The sequence below is a fragment of the Pinus tabuliformis genome, chromosome 9 (assembly GCF_031772625.1).
Source record: "Pinus tabuliformis cultivar Carrire ecotype Pingquan chromosome 9, CPIR1, whole genome shotgun sequence".
Taxonomy (NCBI): Eukaryota; Viridiplantae; Streptophyta; class Pinopsida; order Pinales; family Pinaceae; genus Pinus; species Pinus tabuliformis.
Window position 1 is genome coordinate 1867186823 of NC_142307.1, and position 25977 is coordinate 1867212799.

The following is a 25977-nucleotide window of genomic DNA, read 5'->3' on the forward strand; positions in this document are numbered from 1 at the left end:
AAATCCAGTTGGTTACGTCAAGAGGAGCGTTCAGCGGGAGCAGCAGGTTAAAGGCATCTCCACCAGCCATCGGTACATGTATTCCTCCATAGATTACTCATGCAAATTTTATTAGAATGACATATTCACCTTAAGTTATAAGGATTAGAATGTAAATGGTAAAATTTTATTTGTTTAAAAGTCTTGTAAGTAAATAAAGTATTACCTCTTATTGCATTTAAATTTATCAGAAATAGATCTATTAGTAGACCCTAGGATAGGGCTCTTACATGTCCCCTTTAAATGGCTAATTTATATAAATTCAACACACCCCTCCATTCCTTTACTAAAGGAATATTGCATGACCGCGCATCTAAAATGGCCTTGTTGGGTCCCTATAATACTAGTGATTACCCCATTACTATTGTAGTTATACCCCTTATTAATATTGTTGTGCCCCTATTTCCTCCATATTGTTATTATTGTGCCCCATAGAATCCCTCTATTGTTATTTTTGTGGATTTATATTATTATTGTTAGATCGGCTGGATTATATTGTGACTCCTTAGACTCCTATATATAGAAAGGAGGTTTTGTCATTTGAATCATCCAAGAATTGTTCATTTATGTAATGTAAAGGAGGTTGCCCCCTCGAAGAGGCTGAATTCTAAGGCGTTGATCTATCTTTTCTATCTTTTCTTGAGCTGCTTTCATAACATTTGGTATCAGAGCTTTGGATTCTAGGGTTTCGCTGCTCCAAACAGGTCATCGTGGCATTTTCGCTATAACCTTTTTTTTGTGACGTTTCAGAAGTTGCAAAAAAAACCCATTTGAGAAGAAATCACGCTGAACCTTGGGTCCGAATTTCAGAGCTTTTCGCGCTATATTTGCAGAGATATGATCTGAGGAAGTTGGTATTTTTGCAGACTCCTGAATTACATTCCAAACAGGTGACCTGGGGAAAATCGTCATAACTTTCTCTCTGGGGATCATATTGAAATTTCGTAAGAAGGTACAAAAAGAGGACAGACTGTAGTTCTTGTATGCATTTTTCAGATCCAAAAGTCGAAACAGTGACTCGTGGCACGTCGTACAATTTCGCTCTACTGAACTAGTCTATAAACAAGTCACTGTGGGAGATTTCGCATAACTCTTCCTTGGAGAATCCAATTTGGGTCAGACTTGTGGCATTGGAAAAAGGACACAAAGGGCTACTGCAGATCACAAATTCAGAACTAGATGATTGGAAAGTACAGAGATACATCAGAGGCAATATCGAGCTCCTACAAAGTGAAAAAAGGTGTGTAGATTTTTTTAAATTTTTGCTTAAGCTTGGTTTGAAAATTTGTTTTGAAGGAATTCAAAGGGCATAATAGAGCATTATTATCGGTAACTGATGCCCCGAGGAAAGAAAATGCAAACACCTAGTAAGGAACCTGAAAGCTCTAGCATGACTCATGAAGAAGAAGAAGAAGAAATGCTATATGATATATCAAAATTACAAGAACAAGTGCAACAAGTGTCACTTGCACAAAAAGCAAAAGAATCTAAGATGGATGGTTTAAGGAAAGATGTAGAAGCTAAGATGGATGGTTTAAAGAAAGGCGTATAAGCTAAAATTGATGGCATGGATGATAAGATGGAAGAATTGAAGATAAATATGAATAAGTTGCTACAAGAAATGGTCACTAATGGTGAAAGGGTAGTAAAGGAAACTCATGATGAGAACAAAAGAAATGTTAATCATGATTCCATAGACTCTAATGTTGGATCGAAGACTCACCATATTCCAAAAATCGATATGAGGAAGTTTGATGGCAAGGATCCCGCCACATGGATATTACAGATGGAGCAATTCTTCGATCTCAATAATGTGCAAAACACACAAAAGGTACGTATGGCAACTTTATATTTGGAACCAAATCAGTTTGTATGGTATCAATGGCTTTGCTCTCGTAAACAATTTATCACTTGGGCAATTTTTACGGAAGAATTGATAGCACATTATGAGGATACAAAAAGCAACACTTTTTTTAGCCAATTGATAAGTCTCAAACAAAAGGGTTCAATAATGGAGCACATTGAGGAGTTCCAAAAATTGAACATAAGGGTAAAAGATATTCCAGAGGAGCATAGGATTGATGTGTTCATAGGGTCTTTAAAGGATAATATCCAACATGATGTTCGCCTTTGGGAACCTGATTCATTAGAGAAGGCATTCAGGTTAGCAAGAAAAATGGAAAGCAAAATTATGGCAACCAGGAAGCATACCACTCACAACTATAAAGACGGAAGTGTTGTTGCCCCTAGTCTTCCACAACCTATAAGGTTGACACCACAACAATTGGAAGAAAAAAGAGCAAAAGGGCTTTGTTACAGTTGTGATAGCAAATACACTAAAGGTCATAAGTGTGCTGAGAAGAAATTATTCTACATAGATTGTGAAGAGGAAGAAGAAAAGGAGCAAGAAAGGTCAAAAGAAGAGGATATACTCCAGGAACAAAGCCTAGATGAAGAACAAATAAATCCGACCATATCTTGTAATGCATTGGCGGGAATTACCACTCCTCAAACCATCAAGATAGAAGGACAAATCAAGAAGAAAAAGGTAATAGTGTTGATTGATTCAGGAAGCACCCACAATTTTATTCATTGTAGGGTAGCAAAAGAATTGAATTGCTTCCTATATCCAGCACCAGAGTGTCAAGTGATGATTGCAAATGGAGGAACAATAAATTGCTCTGGAAAGTGCCATAATATCAAGCTATCCATGGGAGAATATGTATTGACTAGCCCAATGCTTTCCATTCCAATGGGAGGTGCTGATGTTGTACTAGGAGTCCAATGGCTACAATCCTTGGGTACAATAGCTTTTAATTTTCAAGAACTTTTCATCAAATTTTCTACGGAAGGAAAGGAAGTTGAATTAAGGGGTATTGCAGGGAAACCAGGAAAGATAATCAGCTCTAATGGTATGACAAAGCTTCTAAAAAAGGAGCAAAGAGGTGTAATTGCACAATTATGTTCGCTAGATGTTTCCACATCGAAATCATCTATTTCTCCAGATATCCAAAAAGTCTTGGACAATCATTCCAAGGTATTTGAGACTCCCAAAGATCTCCCACCTATGCGTGATCATGATCAGATATCCCTATGTCCAAAAAAGTGAAATTGAACGTATGGTTGCAGAAATGCTAGAGGCTGGTATAATTCAACCGAGTCAAAGTTCTTTCTCTGCTCCAGTAGTATTGGTGCACAAGAAGGATGGATCATGGCGCATGTGTCCGGATTATAGGGAGCTCAACAAGCTCACTATTAAAGATAAGTTCCCCATTCCTGTCATTGATGAATTACTGGATGAATTGCATGGATCAATTTACTTCACCAAGTTGGATCTTCGTTCAGGATATCATCAAATCAGAATGAAGATTGAAGACATTCCAAAAACAACATTTAGAACTCATGAGGGTCATTATGAATTTTTGGTCATGCCTTTTGGCCTTACCAATGCACCTTCAACATTTCAAGGTTTGATGAATTCAATTTTCAAACCATTCCTTAGAAAATTTGTGTTAGTATTTTTTGATGATATACTAATCTACAGCAAGTCTTGGAAGGATCATGTTGAACATGTTGACAGGGTGCTACAACTATTGGAGGAGAAACAATTATATGCAAAAAGATCCAAATGTTTCTTTGGAGTCCAGGAGGTGGAATATTTGGGTCATATTGTATCTCATGAAGGAGTTAAGGTAGACCCTAGCAAAATTAAAGCCATTAAGGAATGGAAAATCCCCACATCCATAAAGCATCTGCGAGGATTTCTTGGGTTGACAGGGTATTATCGCAAGTTTGTTAAGAATTATGGGAGAATAGCAGCACCTCTAACAACATTATTGAAGAAAGATTCATTTTCATGGACTCCGAAAGCAACAAAGGCCTTTGAACATCTTAAAGAGGCAATGTGCCAAGCACCGGTCTTAGCTACACCGGACTTCACAAAAACCTTTATTGTGGAATGTGATGCTTCAGGAAATGGAATTGGTGTTGTTCTAATGCAAGATGAAAGACCCATTGCTTTTGAAAGTCGTCCAATCAAGGGAAAGTTTTTAAGCAAAGCTATTTATGAGAAGGAAATGTTGGCAATACTCCATGCACTTAAGAAATGGCGACCCTACCTAATGGGAAGACACTTCAAGGTAAAAACGGATCATGATAGCCTTAAATACTTTTTAGAACAAAGATTATCCTCTGAAGAGCAACAAAAGTGGGTCACAAAGATGTTGGGTTATGACTTTGAAATCATCTACAAAAAAGGGAAGCAAAATGTGGTGGCAGATGCACTCTCAAGAAAGGATGAGGATGTGGAAGCATTGTTGTGCGCCATTTCTATTATCCAACCAGATTGGATAAACGAAGCAAGGGAGGAATGGAAGAATGACGAAGAAGTGTGGGCACTTATTCGAAAGCTACAACAAGATTCCAGTACGTCTGATACATTTAGCTGGCAAAATGATTCGTTATGGTACAAAGATCGCTTATACCTCTGTAAGAATTCCCAGCTAAAACAAAAGATTCTTATGGAATTGCACACTTCTCCCTTAGGAGGGCACTCAGGATTTTTAAAAACTTACCACAGGGTTAAGAAGGAATTTTTTTGGGATGGCCTTAAATCAGATATTCAAAAGTTTGTGGCGGAATGTTTGGTTTGCCAACAAAATAAAGTTGAAACAATTAAGACACCGGGTCTATTACAACCTTTATCCATTCCAAGCCAACGTTGGGAGGAGGTTTCAATGGATTTTATCACAGGTTTACCCAAGTCTGAGGGAAAGAGTGTCATCATGGTGGTAGTTGACAGACTTACCAAGTATGCACACTTTTGTGCATTATCACATCCATTTAAAGCCAGTACAGTTTCTACTGCATTTATGGAAACAATTCAAAAGCTACATGGAAACCCAAAGATTATTGTAAGTGACAGAGATCCCATTTTCACTGGAAATTTTTGGACAGAATTATTTTCTTGTCTTGGTACTCAGTTAGCTCATAGCTCATCTTATCATCCTCAATCTGATGGGCAAACTGAGATAGTAAACAAATGTTTGGAAGGATATCTTCGTTGCTTTGTATCTGATAAACAGACACAATGGGTCAAATGGTTGCCTCTGGCTGAATGGTGGTATAACACTTCCTTCCATACAGCAACAAAAATGACCCCATTTATGGCACTTTATGGGTATCAACCACCATCCATCACATCATATTTAAGAGAAAATTCTAAGGTTCAGGCAGTGGAACATCACATCGAACATCAACAACAAGTCCTCCAACTCTTAAAGGATAACCTCGTGTTGGCACAAAATAGAATGAAACAACAGGCAGATCAACATCGCAGTGAAAGAAGTTTTGATGTAGGTGATTGGGTATTCCTACGGCTACAACCATATAAGCAAATGTCCCTAAAGCAAGCTAAGAAGGATAATAAATTATCACCAAAGTATTATGGTCCGTACAAGGTGTTGCAAAAGATTGGTACTATGGCATACAAATTGGAGCTTCCTGCAGCTTCTCGATTGCACCCAGTTTTCCATGTTTCATGTTTAAAGAAGGTTATAGGCGACAAGCTCCCAGTTCAAACAATATTGCCAGAACTTGACGAGGAAGGAAAAATTATATTGGAACCGGAAGCAGTCACAGAAACAAGAACTCGACAGCTACGAAATCGATCAATTTCAGAGTATCTTATCAAGTGGAAGAACTTATCCGCTGAAGATTCCACATGGGAGGATGAGAATTTTATGCAGAAGTATCCAGAACTACTCAAGCGTTGAGGACAACACTTTTTTGAAGGAGAGGGGCATGTTGGGTCCCTATAATACTAGTGATTACCCCATTACTATTGTAGTTATACCCCTTATTTATATTGTTGTGCCCCTATTACCCCCATATTGTTATTTATGTGCCCCATAGAATCCCTCTATTGTTATTTTTGTGGCTTTATATTATTATTGTTAGGTCGGCTGGATTATATTGTGACTCCTTAGACTCCTATATATAGAAAGGAGGTTTTGTCATTTGTATCATCCAAGAATTGTTCATTTATGTAATGTAAAGGAAGTTGCCCCCTCGAAGAGGCTGAATTCTAAGGCGTTGATCTATCTTTTCTATCTTTTCTTGAGCTAGTTTCATAACACATGCTTCAGTGGGTTGCAACACTAGAGCACATTCCTCGCTAAGAGGGAGTGTTAATTTTTGGTAGCATCGGATGTGATCTAGCCTCAAGATTTTGCAGGGGGGCTAGGACACATGCATTCCACAATACCTAGAAATCGTTTTGGAAAATTCCACCCGGAGGAGGTTTAATTAAAATTATTAATTATTTTTAATGGATGCCTAAGTCTAAACTTAGGAAATTAAAATAATTAAAGTGTATTAATTAAATTGTGTGTGAATCTTCTAGAAAAAGACGAGGATCAAGTCAAGATGATCTGAGCCATTGATTAGAATCTAATCTGGGTCGTTGATTTATCAATGAGAAGATTATAAGAAGAGGCTTGATGGGCATTTGGAACACACATTGAATGAGATAAGAGATCGATTTCTCAAGAGAGCAATGCAGCAGTTGCAGGAGGAGTCATCGAAGAGATTTCTTGCAGTGGGGCCGAGATAGTTTTCCGGTTGGAGAGTTTCCTGATCCGGGGATACATTTCAGAGGAGGCAGAGAGAGATCCAGAAGGGGCAATGTAGAGCCACGTTGGGCAGTGTAAAGCCATGCTGAGGCAGCGCAGATCCCTTGAGGAGATTCGTGAATTTGCTAAGGAGCAGATCAGATCCAGTACTGGGAACTGGGGTGTGAGACCGAAGGGCTAGAGGATAGAGCATCCAACCAGCAGATCGATCAGGAGAAGCATCCAACCGCAATATGGCTCTAGCATCTGCGGGAAAGAAGGAGAAGAGGAAGAAGGACCTCTTCAAGGTCAAGTGCTTCCATTGTGGGGAACTGGGTCATTTTGCGAACCAGTATCCGAGGAAGAAGAGTAAGGGAAAGGCTTCTGACTCAAAGGCAGCACCAATGAAGGCGGAGAAAGGAGTTGAGGAGGATGACGATTGTGACATGAGTGCTCACGTGCCACTTGAGAAGAAGTGGGGAGACATCGAGCTGTAGTCAGGAGGACTACAGGCGATGAGGGGCAGGATCCTTGAGGTACCCAACCTCTTGGATTATACCTTGCTACGGGAGCCCCAAAGAGATAGTAGCAGGATTGGCAGATGTCGGTAAAGATGGATGCGGATGAAGCGGCAGAGAGTGCTACAATGCAGGAGTCCCCAGGCAATGCGAGGCTAGCAAGCTGCAACAGTGCGAGAGGCACAGGAGTGTTGCAACGGTGCAAGATGGCACAGAGAGGTGTGCAACGGTGCGAGATGCAGGGAGTTGTTACGGCAGCACAGAGGTCAGTAGAGGGAGCACTTGTTAGCGACAGAGGGAGCTTCAGCATCGGGAGTGTTTCTAGCCTGACAGGGATGTCAGAAGTTGGGTGGATCAGTTACTTACTTCTCAGTAACTGAGTTGCAGTGCAGTAGCAGTATGCAGTAGCACGATGCAGCATGATGAGAGGGGATGAGTGCAGATGCAGTGTCGGGAGGATGGACCATCAGCAGCACGGATGCAAAGGGAGTTGTCGTACAGATGCAGCAGTGGCAGGGCCATGGGCAGCAGTACAGGATGCAGCAGTGGCAGGGCCATGGGCAGCAGTACAGGATGCAGCAGTGCAGAGGATGTTGGGCGAGGAGACCTAGCATCAGCACAGGGACCGGTGCCAAATGATCAGGGTAATTCTCAGCATGGAGTATTACTAGAGCACAGTCCTCGCTAAGAGGGGGTGTTGATTTGGGGTAGCATCGGATGTGCTCTAGCCATGAAAATTAGTGGAAAGGCTAAAGCACATGCATTCTCCAAGACCCAGAAATGGTTTGGGGAGATTCTAACCGGTTTGGGAGATATTAAAATAATTAATATTTTTAATGGGGTTCCTAAGTCTAAACTTAGGAAAAATAAAATATTACTAAGTATTAATATAAAACTGGGTTAGAAGATTCCAAAAGTCATGGATCAAGCCAAATCTAATCTTAGCCAATGATTAAAGATTTAATCACGGTCGTTGATGGACCAATGAGAAAAGTATAAGAGGAGGCTTTAGGGTCAATTCGAAAACACACCAGAGTGATTAGTCATTCATTTTGCTAGAGCGGGGTTGCTAAGCAAAGTTGAATCAGTGATCAATAGCAAGGGGCAGTGAGTACGAGGCAGAGAGGCAAAGACAATACTGAGAGACCAGCACAGAAGCAGAGAGAGCGAGAGCAGCAGCCAGTCCAAGCTACGCAAAGCCCAGCAGAGACAGCGTGGAGACCAAAGGGACTGTGTCATCTACGCAGAGGTTGTTGGAGTGACGCAGAGGGTCCCAGAGGTTGCGCAGTGCCTCAAAGGACTAATGCAAAGGAACCTGGGGTTGACGCAGGTCAGCAAAAGGCTGACGTAGAGGCCAGAAGGGCCAGCACTGAGCTTCAGTTGTGTCAGAGAGGGTTTCGTGGGACAGGTTTTTTGAATACCAGTTTCCGAATAGAGGTATTGTTGTCGTGTATTTTTTCTCTGTCGAGTGAGTTGGTTAGGCCCCCAGTTGTACTCAGATAGACTGCATAATAATATAACCCTCTGAATAGATGCACCAGTTTTCTCGCATTGGATTTTTCCAGGGACATTTGTCCAAAAATAACGATGTCACTTGTGTGCTTGTTTTCTTTCAGTTGATGATCTGTAGATGTTGTGACTGTATTGTGTTTATTTCGGTATTTAAATGTATTAAATAACTTGTTCAAATTTAAACAAGTATAAGAAATAACCCAGCGGAATACAGATTAATTTTCTAACGAATAGACTTAGAAAATTCAACACCACATGCCTAGAGCCTAATGTAGAATTGGAGTTGCATTTTCATTTGATGTGGAGCTTATTGCGCATTTATACTTTGTGTTGTGATTACCTTTATAATGAGCCATGTTTCATTTTGGATAAAGGAATGTGAGGTTTTGACCCTCTTATTCCTATTGTTGTGATATTATCCTACTATGTAATAAACCCAATTTTTGCTAGAAAATATAAACATTCATGACAAGTGCTTAGGTATGGCACCTATGGCCTTCTAAGGTAATTTTTTGTCCTATAAGTCAGCTAGTTAAGGATAATTTGTGGCATGCATAGCAGCCCTTATTGCCTTACATTCTAATGAACTTGCCCTCTTTGATTTATACTCCCATGACTCCATTTTCCCAGGGTGTGATTAAGGACTTGATCTAGGGGTTTCTATCTTCATATTCCTTTCCTATACCACACATTGATTCCACTTTTAGTATAACTATTTGTTTTGCTTGTGTTAACTCTTAACCATCACTTTGAGCCTCCTACTCTATAACCTTAGCAATCCTATATTTAGGAAGCCCTCCTAGAGTTGGAGAAGAGACAACTAAAAGAGAGAGGAAGAGCCACCGATGTGACAATGGGTAGCCTTCCTAAGTTGCATGCAACTAGCCCCTTGATGCTTGGGACTTTACATCATACAAGGGTGCTAGATTTTGTTGTAACACACCCTTTCGTGGTGCTATAAAGGCATAGACGTCTTCTTCTTTGTGCCCAACAATGTTGGCTTAATCCTTTCCAAAGCATTTCCCCCTCGTGGCTTATGGCCCTTGGTCATGTTGCTCATTCCACCACAATTTTCAACAAACTTTACTTATATGCCCATTTTTCCACTGCAAAAGCACTTTATTTCTTTGTCAGATTTGTTCATACCTGAAGATTTGTTACCATCTTTCGGTTTTCCAATTTTGCCCTTGTCCTTAAATGCTCTCTTTTAAAATCCATTGCCACTGCTAAACTGCTTCTTCCATCTAGCTTTTTGCAGCGCAATTTATCGTACAATTCCTCACGCCTTTATGTGCCCCTATCATAGTGCACTCTAACAGCAACTTTTCACACACAGTTCTGACCACTGCCTCGAGTCTAGTCATACTATTCAAACCTACTTAGTACTTAGTCGCGTGGAATTTGCCAGTGCCCCAATCTTTATATCACGCAGTCATTTCATGCACAATTCTGCTGCAACTGGCATCTATTTGAAGGCTTTTTTTCTTGTCTGTGGTGGGCTCTGTGGCTCAGCTCTCTATGCCCTAACTATGACCTCAACTCTCTGTGATCTAATTGTGGCCCTTCTATACATCATATGAACTCTAAAAAAATATTTCAATGCCTCCAGCCCTTTTGACAGAATTTCTCTCATTAAGTCTCATGCTTCTTATCCTATAAATTTTAATATTTTCTTGATAATACTTGGGAAGTATAAATATTTAATCCACCAAAAAATACTTATCTTTTCTTTTTGTCACCCTGCACCACTGTCTCTGCCCAGTGTCAGCTTTGCTAATTTGCATGTTAATCACCAGACTTTGTGTCTTTCACAGCCTCTCATATTACTTCACTGTGCCTCCCTAGATTCCTTTCTCCATGGCTTTATTACCATGTCATGTTGAAGTTTCTAAGTTTACTTAGTTTAGAAACCCTTCATGCACTTTTTCTAATTTATTCCTACCTACTTGTTATTTTTTCTTTAACAAGTTATTTACAAAGTAATAACTGAAAATAAATACCAGTGCATGCTCAACATATTACAAATCAGCAACTAAAAGAAACAAGAACAAACACACCACATGACATCATTATTTTTGGACCAATGTCCCCGGAAAAACCCAATGTGGTAAAACCGGTGCAGCTATCTGAGGGTTTTCTTATTAAGCAATATCAGAGTACAATCTAGGTGTCGAAACTGGCCTACCCAACAGAGAATTTCCTTAGCACCTATACCTCACAGTTTGAGAGAAATCTCCTGGCTGAAACCCCAGAAAATCCTTCCGACAGCTCCCTAGCACAAAACTGCTCTGCAACCCCAACGTCTGCCCAAACTGGACTGCGTCAGCCCCTCTCTGTCTCACGTTGGCCCTGCGTCAACCTTTCTAGGCATGCGTCAACCCCAGGAGGCCCTTAGTCAGCTCTCTGAGCCTCTGCGTCAGCTGCGCTGGCCCCTCTGGTGCTTTGCGCAGCACTTCACTACCTCTGTGTGGCCCTGTGTGAGCCTTTGCTAGCTCTGTTTCACCGTCCTTGGCTGTTGCGCTGCTCTCCCGGCACAATCTCTACCTTCTCTGTTTCTCTGTACTCAATGCCCCTCAGCTGCTCTCTTGATCATTGATTCTATCTCTCTTAGCAAACCCCGCTCTAGAGAATAGAATGATTGATCATCTGGTGTATTCTCCAAGTGACCCTCAAGCCTCCTCTTATACTTTTCCTGTTGACATCTCAATGGCCGATATTAAGTCCCTAATCAATGGCTAAGATTAGATCTCGCTTGATCCATGTCTTTTGGACCACTCTAACATAGATTCATATTAATACACATTAATATTTTATATTCCCTAAGTTTAAACTTAGGGACTCCATTAAAAATATTAATTATTTTAATATCTCCTTATCTGTTTAGAATCTGCCCAAACCCTTTCTGGGTATTTGAGATCTCATGTGCCCCAACCTCTCCACCAAATTTCATGGCTGGAGCACATCCGATGCTACCCCAAATCAACACTCCCTCTTAGCGAGGACTGTGCTCTAACAATACTCCTCACTGAGTATTACTCTAATCATCTGGCATCAGTACCTGTGCTAATGCTAGGCCTTCCTGCCCAACATCCTCTGCATTGTTGCCTCCTGTACTACTGCCCATGGTTCTGCCACTGATGCATCTGTACGACATCTCCCTCTGCACCCGTACTGCTGCTAGTCCTTTCTCCAGCACTGCATCCGCACTGCACCTCCTCTCATCATGCTGCATCATGTTGCCCACTGCTGCACTGCAACTCAGTTACTGAGAAGTAAGTAACTCCCAATCTAACCTCCCTATTGGGCTAGAGACACCCACTGATGCAGAAGCTCCCTCTGTCGTTGACAAGTGCTCCCTATCTCTGACCTCTGCGCTGCTGCAACAACTACTTGCATCTCGCACTGTTGCACACCTCTTTGTGCCTTCCTACACTGGTGCAACACTCTTATGCCTCTCGCACTGCTGCAGCCTGCTAGCTTTGCGCTGTCTTGGGACTCCTGCACTGTAGCTCTCTCTGCCGCTCCATCTACATCCGTCTCTACCCACTTAGTCAGTCCTGCTACTCCTCGTCGGGGCTCCCATAGCAAGGTCTAATCCAAGAGGCTGGGTACCTCAAGGATCTTGCCCCTCATCGCCTGTAGTCTACCTGACTACAGCTCGATGTCTCCCCACTTCTACTCAAGTGGTGCGTGTGCACTCATGGCACAATCATCGTCTGTCAAAACTTCCTTCTCTGCCTGCACTTGCGCTGCCTTAGTCTCAGAAGTCTCTCCCTTACTCTTCTTCCTTGGGATCTGGGTCGCATAATGACCCATCTCCCCACAGTGGAAGCACTTGATCTTGAAGAGATCTTTATTGTTCCACTTCTCCTGCTTTCCCTCAGATGCTAGGGCCACATCCTCCTCCTCCTGCTTGACCTTGATCCCTTTGTTGTTGCTACCTGTCTTCGACTGTTGTCTAATCTCTTCCTGGCGAAGAGCTGACCACATCTCGTCCCAAGGTAGGAGAGTCCCTCTGCCCAGGATACTCTGGACAAACACTTCCCAATCTTTTGAGACAGCATTCAGGGTTGTCCTCACCATAAGCTTCTGATCTGATGTCACTCCTATAGCAGTCAACTAGTCTCGCATCTCATTCATTCCTCTGAGGAAGGTGTCAATCGATTGACCCTTCTTCATCTGATACGACCTCATCTGGTTCTCGAGCAGCATTCTTCTCTGCACAAAAGTATGTTGGTACAGGTTCTTGAGAGCCTCCCACATCTCAACTGTCGTTTCCTTCTCAGCTATATGTGGTACCACATGATCCTTGACCCCGTCAAGGATAATGCACTTGGCCCTCGCCATCGCCTCTTCATACTTGTCATTATCATTGGGGTCGACTGGGATAGCTATAACCTTCAAGGCGAAGTTCTTGACACGATTCCTATCAAGCACTGATAAGATTCTGGCCTTCCAGACTGCAAAGTTCGATGCTCCGTCCAGTCTATCCTGGTCTCTTACCCCGTGTAGTGCCATGATGCTCCTCTACTTCCCTCCTGGAAGTTCTCTGTTCGACTCCTCTGAGTCTCTACTTCCCGTCTAGAAGTTCTTTTCTGGACTCCCTCTGAGACCTGATTTCCCTTCTAGAAATCCTTCTGCCGCTTGTCGAGATGCCCCCTACTCTGATTGTCTTATGCAACTGCACTACTGATCCAGGTTCCTCGACTAGAAACCCTCAGTAACAACTCCTCTAGCCTTGCTCTGTCAGGTACAGTTCTAACTACAGTACCACACCAGCTCCATCTACAATATTTTTGCAGCTTTCTAGACTCTAGCAACTGTCTCTCTGTGAACTGCGTCAGCCCCTCTTTGCCTCACGCTGGCTCTGCGTCACCCCAGATGGGTTTGTGTCAGCCCTGGGATGCCCTGCGTCAGCCCTCTGGCCCTCTGTGTCAGTAACGCTGGCCTCTCTGAGGCTCTGCGCAGCTCCCGGCTTCTTCTGCGTGGCTCTGGTTGGCTCTGCGTCACACTTCTTGACCTCTACGCTGCTAGAAACAGCTTTTGTCACCTCGGGACAGTTGTTTTCTGCTGCTATTGCTCCACTCGGCTTATGTCTCTTCGTCCTTCTGTGATCTGCAATCACGCTCTGATACCATGTTGAAGTTTCTAAGTTTACTTAGTTTAGAAACCCTTCATGCACTTTTTCTGATTTATTACTACCTACTTGTTAATTTTTTCTTTAAGTTATTTACAAAATAAATACTGAAAATAAACACTAGTGCATGCTCAACATATTACAGATCAGCAACTAAAAGAAACAAGAACAAACACACCACATGACACCATTATTTTTGGACCAATGTCCCCGGAAAAACCCAATGCGGGAAAATCGGTGCAGCTATCTGAGGGTTTTCTTATTAAGCAATATCAGAGTACAATTTGGGTGTCGAAACTGGCCTACCCAACAGAGAATTTCCTTAGCAGCTATACCTCACAGTTTGAGAGAAATCTTCTCGCTAAAACCCTGGAAAATCCTTCTGGCAGCTCCCTAGAACAAAACTGCTCTACAAACCCAATGTCTGCCCAAACTAGACTGCGTCAGCCCCTCTCTGTCTCGCGTTGGCCCTGCCTCAGCCTTTCTAGGCCTGCGTCAGCCCCAGGAGGCCCTGCATCAGCGCTCTGAGCCTCTGCGTTAGCTGCGCTGGCCCCTCTGGTGCTTTGCGCAGCACTTAGCTGCCTCTGCGTAGCCCTGCGTGAGCCCTTGTTGGCTTTGCGTCACCGTCCTTGGCTGCTGCGCTGCTCTCCCAGCACAATCTCTACCTTCTCTGTTTCTCTGTACTCAATGCCCCTCAGCTGCTCTCCCAATCACTGATTCTATCTATCTTAGCAAGATCTGGCTTGATCCATGTCTTTTGGACCACTCTAACATAAATTCATATTAATACACATTAATATTTTATATTCCCTAAGTTTAGACTTAGGGACTCCATTAAAAATATTAATTATTTTAATATCTCCTGATCTGTTTAGAATCTGCCCAAACCCTTTCTGGGTATTGGAGATCTCATGTGCCCCAACCTCTCCACCAAATTTCGTGGCTGGAGCACATCCGATGCTACCCCAAATCAACACTCCCTCTTAGCGAGGACTCTGCTCTAGCAATACTCCTCACTGAGTATTACTCTGATCATCTAGCATTGGTACCTGTGCTGATGCTAGGCCTTCCTGCCCAACATCCTCTGCACTACTGCCTCCTGTACTGCTACCAATGGTTCTTCCACTGCCACTGATGCATTTGTACGACATCTCCCTCTACATCCATGCCGTTGCTGGTCCTTTCTCCCAGCATTGCATCCGCATTACACTTCCTCTCATCATGTTGCATCATGCTACCCACTGTTGCACTACAACTCAGTTACTGAGAAGTAAGTAACTGATCTCCCAATCTAACCTCCCTGTTGGGCTAGAGACACCCACTGATGCAGAAGCTCCCTCTATCGTTGACAAGTGCTCCCTATCTCTGACTTTTGCGCTGCTGCAACAACTCCTTGCATCTCGCACCGTTGCACACTTTTCTCTGCCTTCCTGCACTGGTGCAACACTCCTATGCCTCTCGCACTGCTGCAACCTGCTAGCTCTGCGTTGTCTTGGGACTCCTGCACTGTAGCTCTCTTTGTCGCTCCATCTGCATCTGTCTCTACCCACTCAGCCAGTCTTGCTACTCCTCGTCAGGGCTCCCATAGCAAGGTCTAATCCAAGAGGCTGGGTACCTTAAGGATCTTGCCCCTCATCGCCTGTAGTCTGCGTGACTACAGCTCGATGTCTCCCCACTTCCACTCAAGTGGTGCGTGTGCACTCATGGCGCAATCATCATCTGTCAAAACTTCCTTCTCTGCCTGCACTAGCGCTGCCTTAGACTCGGAAGACTCTCCCTTACTCTTCTTCCTTGGGCACTGGGTTGCATAATGACCCATGTCCCCATAGTGGAAGCACTTGATCTTGGAGAGATCTTTCTTCTTCCACTTCTCCTGCTTTCCCTCAAATGTTAGGGCCGCATCCTCCTCCTCCTGCTTGACCTTGATCCCTTTACTGCTGCTACCTATCTTCGATTGTTGTCTGATCTCTTCCTAGCGAAGAGCTGCCCACATCTCGTCCCAAGGTAGGAGAGTCGCTCTGCCCAGGATACTCTGGACAAACACTTCCCAATCTTCTGAGACAGCATTCAGGGTTGTCCTCACCATAAGCTCCTAATCCGATGTCGCTCCTATAGCAGTGAACTGGTCTCGAATCTCATTCAGTCCTCCGACGAAGGTGTCAATCGATTGACCCTTCTTCATCCTGATACGGCCTCATCTAGTTCTCGAGCAGCATTCTTCTCTGCACAGAAGTATGCTGGTACAGGGTCTTGAGTGATCCAGGTGGATATTGGTGGCCACCCGCTAATTCCACTTGGAACCCCACCAGTGCTTCTTTCAGTTTTTCAGTTTCCTTAATTATAGCACAGTTTACTATTTTTAGCAGTTTTTTGGGTCCTAAACTTCCGGAGTAAACTTTCGGAGCCGTTTTGAGGCCCTAAACGACGTTTTTTGGGAAATCTACCGCCAACGATTTTGTCTAAAATCGTTTTTTCCATCGTAGTCCTCAAGGAGATCTTTCCAACGAGCTATCATGCGCGTCAAACGGAGATAATATGACCAATTCACGACCCCGGGAAGTTGGCTGTCCAACTCACCCCAACGGGGCCCACAAACTCTTGGTGTTACATCTCCTCAAGTTAGGGTTTTGGTTGTTTAGGGTTTTCTCTTATTGTTCAATAATAAAAAGGCCCTTGAGCCTCATTGTAAGACAGTTCAGACGCATGTAGCCGCCACATCTCTTAACAGAGATAAGCTACCATCGCCCTAGCTGGTTTATTTCCATTTCTGTTTGTAAGCATATTTCAGTATTTTACAGTAATGAAATGAAGTGTTATTTCCACTGCATATGTCTTTATGGTTATCTCTGTATTTTATTGCGGTCCTGTTTAAATCCGAATCAGTGGTATCAGAGCGGTCTGCTTTTCTTCTCTGTTTTTTCTTTGCATGTCCCCAACAAGGTCAGGATATAAGGAGTTAGGGCTTGAACTGGTCGAACCTTTGCAAGACCAGCCTCGCAAATCCCGACGACCTCCCATGGCGGATGAAAAGAAAGACGAGAGGGCAGGAGATCCTATCAAAATCTTGCTCGAAGAAGCCCTCGAGCGACAAAGGAATGCGATGATGGACAACTTTGCCCAAATCCTTCAGCGGCTACCTAGGGGCGACGCATCAGCTTCCAACAGCAACTCTGGAAACGCCACACCATTTAAGGTACAAGTTAATTTTGAAATCCCCATATTCGAGGGTCAGATAGACGCAGATGCCGTCGATAAATGGTTAAATGTGCTAGAGGGCTATTTTTCTGTTCATGATTTTTCCAATCGGGAAAAGATTATTTTCGCTCTTCTCAAAGCAGCCCCCCACGTCAAGGATTGGTGGGAAACCTACTGCGAGCAGAAGGATGAAAGTACAGGCTCGCTATTTTCAGTCACACCGACTTGGAATTCATTCCGGGATGCCATCAAGGAGCAGTACTACCTTGTCGGAAGCTATGAGGATCAATACATAAAGTGGACCACGCTGCGGCAGGGAAGGGACCAAGACGTATCGGATTTTACCAATATTTTCCATACCCTTCACACAAAAAAGTTGGGTATCAAGGATACAGCGCAGCATTTGGTACTCAAATACCGTGGCTGCCTGCACAAGTACATCCAAGAAGAAATGGAATTCCTGAACATCTCCTCGCTCGGTGCGGCATACCGATATGCCGTCAAGGTCGAGCAAAAGTTTAAACCATACTTTTAAAAAACGGCCGTTTCGAAACGAAAACGGCCGAGTTGGTCCGTTCCATTGCCCTTCGGAGTGACTCGGTACAAAAAATGGCTCAGTTGGCCGAGTCATGGCTGACTTGGCCAACTCGGCCGTTTCCCGTACTGACTCGGCCGAGTCACAAACAACGGCCCGTAACCCACTAAAATAGCGATTTAACATTATTTTAAGTAAATTTTAAGGGGTTTGTTGATTGGTTTGGACTTCAAGGTGTTTTATGAATTAGCTAAATGTTATTTGGGGTCCATTTCCCCCTCCCAAACCCTATTAACACACTCAAATGCTCTCTACTATTGATATGCTATTCAAATTTCATGGTAATGTTAAATTCTTAAAGTAAAAGTGACATTCTCCTTAATCTTCATTTTCATCCTTTTACTTTAAGAATTTAACATTACCATGAAATGACTCAGGGTGTTTGAGAGTGGTTTCGGCCTCATTGGATTTCATATGGAGAAAGTAGAATTTTAGATTTCATTCAAAATCCAGCAGACTTATCAGTTTTCCAGAATTTCAGGATTAGAGGATTGCAATGTTTCCATTGAATTTTGTCATGTATTAGGGTATGGAACTCGTATTTAATCAAGAGCACCAATCCCTCTATGTACCTTGATGTTAGTGACATTGGTTGTTGAACTCCTCTGGGATTCGCTCCCAAACCAGGAGCTTCTAAAAATGTCACTCTCGCTCCCGTTTTCACTCCTGCTCCCAAGTAACACAAAGAAGAGAAACCGTTTGGATAAAAAACGGTTAAATGATCTAGTTTATGTCCAATACAACCTCTGGCTCAGACGAAACCATTTGCTGAACAAAAGACCTGATTCAGATCCCATTGTGTTGGAAGACATTGATCCAACATCAGATTGGGTAGTGGAGAGTCGTCCAGCAGAGTTTGATCCTGATGAAGATCTTGATTTAGATTTAGATATCGAGACATCAGTTGAACTTGAACACGCTGTTCAGTTGAATGCAGATCCCAATCCACCAGCCTCAGTCTCACAGCCAGCAAGGAATCCAATTGTAGGTGCTTCCTCTGCTTAGCCACGACAGAAGCGCAGCCGCATATCTACTCTATCTCAGGTTGCATCTGCTGCAGTTGCACAACCTGCTAGTGGTACCACTTCTATAGCTGCAGTTGGAGATGATGATGATGATGAGGAGCCATGGGGCCCTCTGTCTGACTCTGATGATGATCCAGAGATTGATCGACATGATCTTGGCTCCTCTAGAAGTAGCTACTAGCCAGTAGCTGTAGTACTAGTACTGGAGTCTGGTCACAGTTTACTTTTGTTGTAGAGGCCATTTCTAGCCTCCTTGGTTATGTGTTTTTTGTTTTGAGTCTTTGATCATGTATGACAGTTGACTATGTATTGCCATTGGGTACCATTTTGATATTATGGATTGGTTCATGAGCCTACTTTGATCATATGTTGTCTTCCATATATATTATAATGTTGTGTGTTTGGAAACATGAATGAAAATCTTTAAAATTATGTTTAAAATCTTTAAAATTATGTTTTTTAATAAAAAATAATAATATTTAATGTATTTTTTACAACGACCGAGTAATTGAAATCGAGCTGGCCGAGTCATTACCGTTTCAGAGTCGGAGTCGGAGTTTTAAAACTATGGTTTAAACAGAAGAAGCGAGACTTTGGGTCTGTGAATCCGAAACAAGGGAAAGGTGCCCCCAAACCGCAGAACAAAGGACAAAGCCAAGGCGGGGCGGCCCAAGACAACCCGCCAAAGCTGCAAGCAAAGAACAGTGCCGCGAAGCCGAAAAAGGACACAGGAAAGTGGTGTGAGTTCCATAAGAGCTCCACTCACAACACAAGTGAGTGTCGGGCCAAGAAGTCACTGGTGGCCAAGCTAAAGGTTTCAGAATCAGATGCATGTTCTGACTCTGAGTCAGAACCCGATAAGGGGAATGACAAAGGGAAGCAGATTATCGATGCAAAGCCCAACACCACCGTTGCCACCATGAAGATCCAGAAGGAGGAACTTGAAGATCCAGAGGAGGAGGAGCGTCTCTTCCACTCCCAGATGTGGGTAAAGGGCTCCCCGCTACAGTTCATTGTCGACAGCGGGAGCCAAAAGAACCTCATTTCGGAAGAGGTCATGAAACGGCTGGGCTTACCGACCACAGCACATCCACAACCATATACCATCGGGTGGCTGCACCAAGGATGGGATCTTTGCGTGAGCCAACAGTGTCGCCTTCCATACAACATCAAGCCCTTCACGGATGAGGTATTGTGCGACATTGCTCCCCTTGAAGTTTGTGATGTCTTATTAGGACAACCATACTTGTGGAAGCGACATGCTGTGTATGAGTCAAGGCCCCGTGTTGTTATTGTTACTTTGGGAAATAAGTTGTACAGGATACTAGAGGTAGCACCGCCTACCGCCATCTCTTTGGTTACTGCAACACAATGCAGTAAGCTCATTTCCAAAACCAGGAAATTTGTTTTCTTGATGATACGCCCTCAAGAAAAGAAGAAGACAGTGGCCATGACCTCCAGACAGGGCCCCTCCGCACGACAACTACAGATCGACAAGGTCGTGGAGGAGTACGAGGACATATTCACCTCCCTCGCAGGGGTTCCTCTGCACTGTTAGGTCAAGCACTCCATTGATCTGACCCCAGGTTCGCCACTGCCCGATGGACCAATCTATCGGCTCTCTGTTCTGGAGAACGATGAAATCAAGAGGCAAATTCAAGAGCTGCTGCAAAAAGGTCACATCCGTCCGAGTTCATCACCCTGTGGGAGCCTGATCGTGCTGGTACAGAAGAAGGATGGGACTTGGAGACTCTGTATTGACTATCGGGCGCTGAACAAGATCACTGTCTGTAATAGGTACCCAATCCCACGGATTGATGACCTCCTGGACCAACTAAAGGGGGCAAAATATTTCAGCAAGATTGATTTGAAGTCAAGATATCACCAGGTACCAATCGAACCCTCCGATGTGTGGAAGACTGCCTTCAAAGCCAAGGAGGGCCTTTTCGATTGGTTGGTTATGCCTTTCGGATTGACGAATGCCCCTGCAACCTTCATGAGGCTAATGGATGACATCTTGCGGCCATTCACCAACTCATTTGTAGTGGTATACTTGGATGACATCTTGATCTTTAGCAAGATTTGGGAAGAGCACCTCCAACTCATCCGACAGGTTCTCCAAGCACTGCGGCAACACAAGTTATGTGCCAATTTGGAGAAATGCACTTTTGGCATGACCCAGGTTCAGTATCTTGGATACATTATTGATGAACGAGGGGTGCATGTGGATCCAGCCAAGATCCAAGTCATTCGGGATTGGCCATCTCCAACCACTCTGACAGAGCTTCGCAGCTTTCTAGGCCTTGCCAACTTCTACCGTAGGTTCGTGTTGGGATTTTCTCATATCACTTGGCCCTTGAGTCAAGTAACCAAGGGAGGAGCGAAAGCAAAATTCTTTTGGTCTGAATCTCAACAGAAGGCATTCACAGAGTTGAAAGATCGCCTCTGCACAGCACCAGTTCTTGCATTACCAGACTTGCAACAACCATTTGAGGTCGAGACCAGTGTTTTTAAAACCGGAACCGGTGACCAAACCGGTCCACCTAGCTAACCGGTTTACCGACCGGAACCGGTCTAACCGGGACTGGTTTGGTCTAAACGAACCGGTTTTTAAAAAATACATTAAATAATTAATTTTTAATGAAACAAAACTATTTTTAAGATGTAAAACCATGATTCCAAGCCAATAGAGACAAAATATGCAAAGTTTGCTCATTTATATACCATGCAAAGGTGAATATATCAAAATGGCACCGAGTGCAATACATATCATCGACAAAATAGCAAAATACATAAGAAATGAGGCTCTAAATGGCCTATAAAGTCCAAAAACAATGCTGCAAGCTATGAGGCCATTGGCCTACTACAAGTCTACAGTGTACACATGATCAATCATCAAGTCCATCACCGCTACTAGACACAGGATCATCATCAGGAGCTACATAGACATCATCTGGTTCAGAGTCTGAGGATGCCTCTGCCTCATCTGCAACATCAGTATCAATGCCACCAATGACAATAGAAGTGGACCTAGTGGAAGCACGAGTTTGTCGACCTGCACGACTAGTGCCTTCCATTGGTTCCTTGCCTTTCCTTGATGCCGCTACTGATCCTGGTTCTGATGCCGCCACATAATCTGCCTCATCCTCCGCTAAAGCCATGTCGATATCAAAATCAGCCTCAAACACAGGATCTTCAGTCTCCTCCACCCATTCTGATGTTGGATCAATATCGTCCAACACAATGGGATCTAGATCAGGTGATTTGCTCATCATTTGGTTCCTCCTCAGTCGAAGGTTGTATTGCACAAAAACAAGATCATTTAACCGTTTTTGTTCCAAACGGTTTCTCTTCTTCGTGTGTATGCGCTCAAAAACAGACCAATTACGCTCACAACCTGAAGCACTGCAAGTTTGACTGAGGACTCTAATTGCAAACCTTTGCAATTGAGGACACTGGCCACCAAATGACTCCCACCAATGTGCTGCAAAGAAAAAGACAATAATTAGTAACTTAGTTTATAATTTGAATTGTAAAGAACGTAAACAATTTTAACTTGAAATGAAAAACAAAATGGAAATTGGAATTGCTTACCTGGTTGGTCCACATCTCTTGCCATCTTTGCCAAGTTTTTGCCAAAAGTACCACTTGCTTGATTGAAAATAGTAAGCTGTCTATGTATATCCAACTGGTCTACATGGTTAGGGACCATGCGCTCCAAGCAATCAATCAATCCAGCTCTGACCTCCCCATCATGCTGATCTCCTAGCCGATTTTTATAGTGATACCTTGGGTTCAAAAAATACTATGCTACATGTATAGGACGATGGAGTTGATTGTTCCATCTGTTATCAATGATCTCCCATATACGGCCATATTTAGCTAACCTGTCATTGTAAGCTGCCCGTATCTGCTCCTTTGCCTGATCCATAGCTTCATAAATGTAGCCCATGGCCAATCTTTCCCCATCCACCAACCTTAGCACCTTAACAAGGGGCTCGGTAATTTTCACAAGCTCTACAGACCTTTTCCAAAAATAAGTGTCTAACACTTTCTTTTTGGTGTCTTTTCCATCTGGTCTACGAGCCCACCGAGATTCAGACCATTCATCAGAGGAAAACATTTTCTGCAAGTTTCTATGTTGACCATTGAGACATTGCAACGTGAGGAAGTGAGTTGCAAATCTCGTAATTGCAGGCCTAACAAGCTCTTTGCCTCCAGTGTGTTTCCTCATTAGGCTCAATACCCATGAGTGGTTGTAAATGTATTTTGTAATGCACTTGGCATGCTCTACAGTGTTTTTTACCCACTCCACCTTGCCTATATCCTCAAGCATGAGGTCTATGCAATGTGCAGCACATGGAGTCCAAAATATGGTGTTATATTTGGCCTCAAGCATCTTTCCAGCAAGAACATAGTTTGAGGCATTATCAGTGATGACCTACACAACATGCTGCTCCCCAACTTCCTGAATAATGTTATCCAAAAGCTCAAATAGAAGGCTTGCATCCTTTACCCTATCAGATGCATCAACTGATTTCAAAAACATGGTTCCTTGAGGGCAAGAAACAAGGAAGTTAATGATAGTGCGGTTCTTTCCATCGGTCCATCCATCTGACATAATGGAACAACCTGTTTTGACCCATGACTCTCTAAACTCAGTCAAATACTCATCAATGGAAGATATCTCTTTTTGCAAAAGAGCTCCCCTCAAGTCATGCATACTAGGGCCTTTGAAGCCCTTTCCTGCAGCTATAACAGAGTCCCACATAGCTTGGTAATAAGGTGAGCGAGCAGCATTAAATGGGATATCTGAATCATACCACCATCTAGCAATGTATTGGTGAGAAGTTTCTTTGCATTGTTTTTTCCAATGCTGATCCAAAGTGGGTTGAGAACTTGGCTGGGAGGAAGTGGGATTAGATTTAGAAGAAGCAATGGTGGCAGAAGATGAGAAATAACTTTGGATGTTTGGTCTCTTTGGTCCTCTTGATGGTTGGCCAACTCCAACAGAAGGATGAACATAGTGAAAGGGGTCATTGGTGGAAGGGATAGAAGTGGAGTCTTGAATCTCATAATCATCATACCCACTCTCTTTCATGGCTTCTAATAATTCCCTCTTCCTTGCAATTTCATCTTGGATGGCCTTCTCCCTAGCCTTATCCTCATAAAAATTTTCAAGCTTGGCAATGTATTCTGCCCTAATAGGACCTAACAGTGCATTTGGTGCATCACATGGCTTTACTTGGCCTCTTACCCCAGCCAAGTGTTGTTTCAACCTAAGAATACCCCCACCTCCAATAGATTTATGGCATAATTTGCATATCATTTTTCCCTCAACTACATCACAATGAGCCCATGCACTGTCCTTTCCTTTTGGAGCCATGTTTGCTTGAAATAATAACAATTTGCAAATAAATCTGCCATTTAAAAAAAAAATTGCAGCTAAGGAACATGGAAAACCAATGATAAATGTAGGAAAAAAAATGCACATGCAAGCTACAAAATTTGATAGCATAGAGCTAGAGAGTTCATAGGCTTAGCATAGATGATAGATCATTGAAGTGAGAAGTTTATAGCACAAAAAAAATAATTCATGGACAGCAGACCCAAATGAGGAATTATCAAGTGCAAATCCTTACCTGGAAATGCAAAGTAGCTCCCTTAGCCTCCTCTTGATGATGGCAACTCCACTGACAGCTACACACTATCTCCAAAATAGCTCCAACTCCAACTCCAAGATGACTACTTCAGCAAAAACTCCACACTCTCCAAGCTCACAAACAAACTCACAAACACTCCAAATCAGTTGTGTGAGACAAATGAGAGTGAGAGGGGTGTCTTATAGCAAGTGTGAGGGTGTTTTTGGAGGGAAAATCCCTTTCCCTCACCCCCAAAACCCCTAAACCGCCCTCACTTCCCAAAAAACCGTGAACTTTTAGCATTACCGGCGGCCTGTCCATAAACCGGCCGGTTTAGGACGGAACCGGCCGGTTAGCAATAAACCGGCCGGTTTTTACCGGTTAGGTCACTTTTTCGGGCAAATGAGGTTTGTAACCGGGTTTTTTCACCGGTTCTGACCGGTGAGCCTCCCAACCGGCCGGTTAGGCCGGTAACCGGTCCGACCGGAACGGTTTTTAAAACTATGGTCGAGACAGATGCCTCTGACTATGCTATTGGGGCAGTCCTTACTCAACACGGGAATCCAGTGGCATATCACAGTGAGACACTTTCAGACACAGTCCGAAAGTATCCCACTTATGACAAAGAGATGTATTCCATTGTGCAGGCCTGCCGACAATGGAAGCATTACATTTTGGGGAAGGAAACGGTCATCCACACAGACCATCGACCCCTGCAGTTCATACAGACCCAAGGGAAATTGCAGAATGATCGCCATCAAAAGTGGTCCACATACCTGCAACAGTTCCATTTGAATATCAAGTATAAGAAGGGCAGCACCAATAATGTTGCAGATTGCCTCAGTCGACCACCGATCATGGTGTTAACCACCGTGCTCAACTCTTGTGGGCACGAGACTTCTGATTGGCCACTGCTCTACAAAAGCGACCCGGAATTCAGCCACACGTACCAGACACTCTTGGAGGGTCAGCGTGTTCCAGATTTTCACCTCCAGGACGACCTGTTATGCCACCTAGATCACCTTTGTGTTCCTTCAAGCGAGCGTGCCAAGATGATTTGGGAAGCACACTACAGTCGGGCTGTTGGGCATTTCGGGGTCGAAAAAAACGGTGGCAGTACTGTAGAAATATTTCTATTGGCCGAATCTTCGACAAGATGTCGGGAAGTACATCAGATCATGCACTGCTTGCGCCATTGCCAAACCGACCATCAAGAAGCAAGGCCTCTATACCCCGCTGCCTACCCCGAGTCGACCTTGGGAATCCATCTCCATGGATTACATGTCAGGCCTTCCTTCCACTAAGCATGGAAATGACTGTGTTTTTGTGGTCGTCGACAGGTTCTCGAAGATGGCCATTATGGCGGCCTGCAAGAAGAATATCACAGCAGAAGCCACTGCTAAACTCTTCTTTGAACGAGTGTGGGTACACTTTGGGATCCCACAATCTATCATTTCAGATCGAGACAGCAGGTTCCTCAGTACATTTTGGTCTAGTCTCTAGTCGATGCTGGACACCAAACTCACTAAGTCCACAGCCTTCCATCCTCAAACTGATGGCCAGACAGAGGTCGTCAACAGGATGATCGTACACATTCTGCGCATGTACAACTCAAAGCATCCACGCACATGGGACGAGAGCCTCCCCTATGTTCAGCACAGCTACAACCAGGCTCTCCACAGCTCAACTGGCCACAACCCTTT

The 25977-nt window shown here is 43.5% G+C and overlaps 2 protein-coding genes across 3 annotated transcripts in view; both read right to left on the reverse strand.

Annotated features, from left to right (window-relative positions):
- LOC149156334 (cell division protein FtsZ homolog 2-1, chloroplastic-like) overlaps nucleotides 1-25977 on the reverse strand; it is a 206684-nt gene that overhangs the window by 73172 nt on the left and 107535 nt on the right. The gene's annotated exons all lie outside the window — the stretch shown is intronic.
- Nucleotides 21187-22429, reverse strand: LOC149156335 (uncharacterized). The gene is made up of 2 exons (XM_089443425.1): nucleotides 22227-22429; nucleotides 21187-22116 (listed from the first exon to the last, which is right to left on the reverse strand). The coding sequence occupies exons 1-2, from the start codon at nucleotides 22342-22344 to the stop codon at nucleotides 21521-21523; spliced, it is 714 nt and encodes a 237-aa protein (XP_089299551.1). The 5' UTR covers nucleotides 22345-22429; the 3' UTR covers nucleotides 21187-21520.

What these genes read in the sequence shown, in the direction of transcription:
- LOC149156335 (XM_089443425.1), bottom strand. Translation starts at nt 22,344, where the DNA reads ATGGTCCCTAACCATGTAGACCAGTTGGATATACATAGACAGCTTACT. An exon ending in AAGAGATGTGGACCAACCAG is followed by an intron (nt 22,117 to 22,226) that starts GTAAGCAATTCC and finishes TTTTCTTTGCAG; the next exon opens with CACATTGGTGGGAGTCATTT.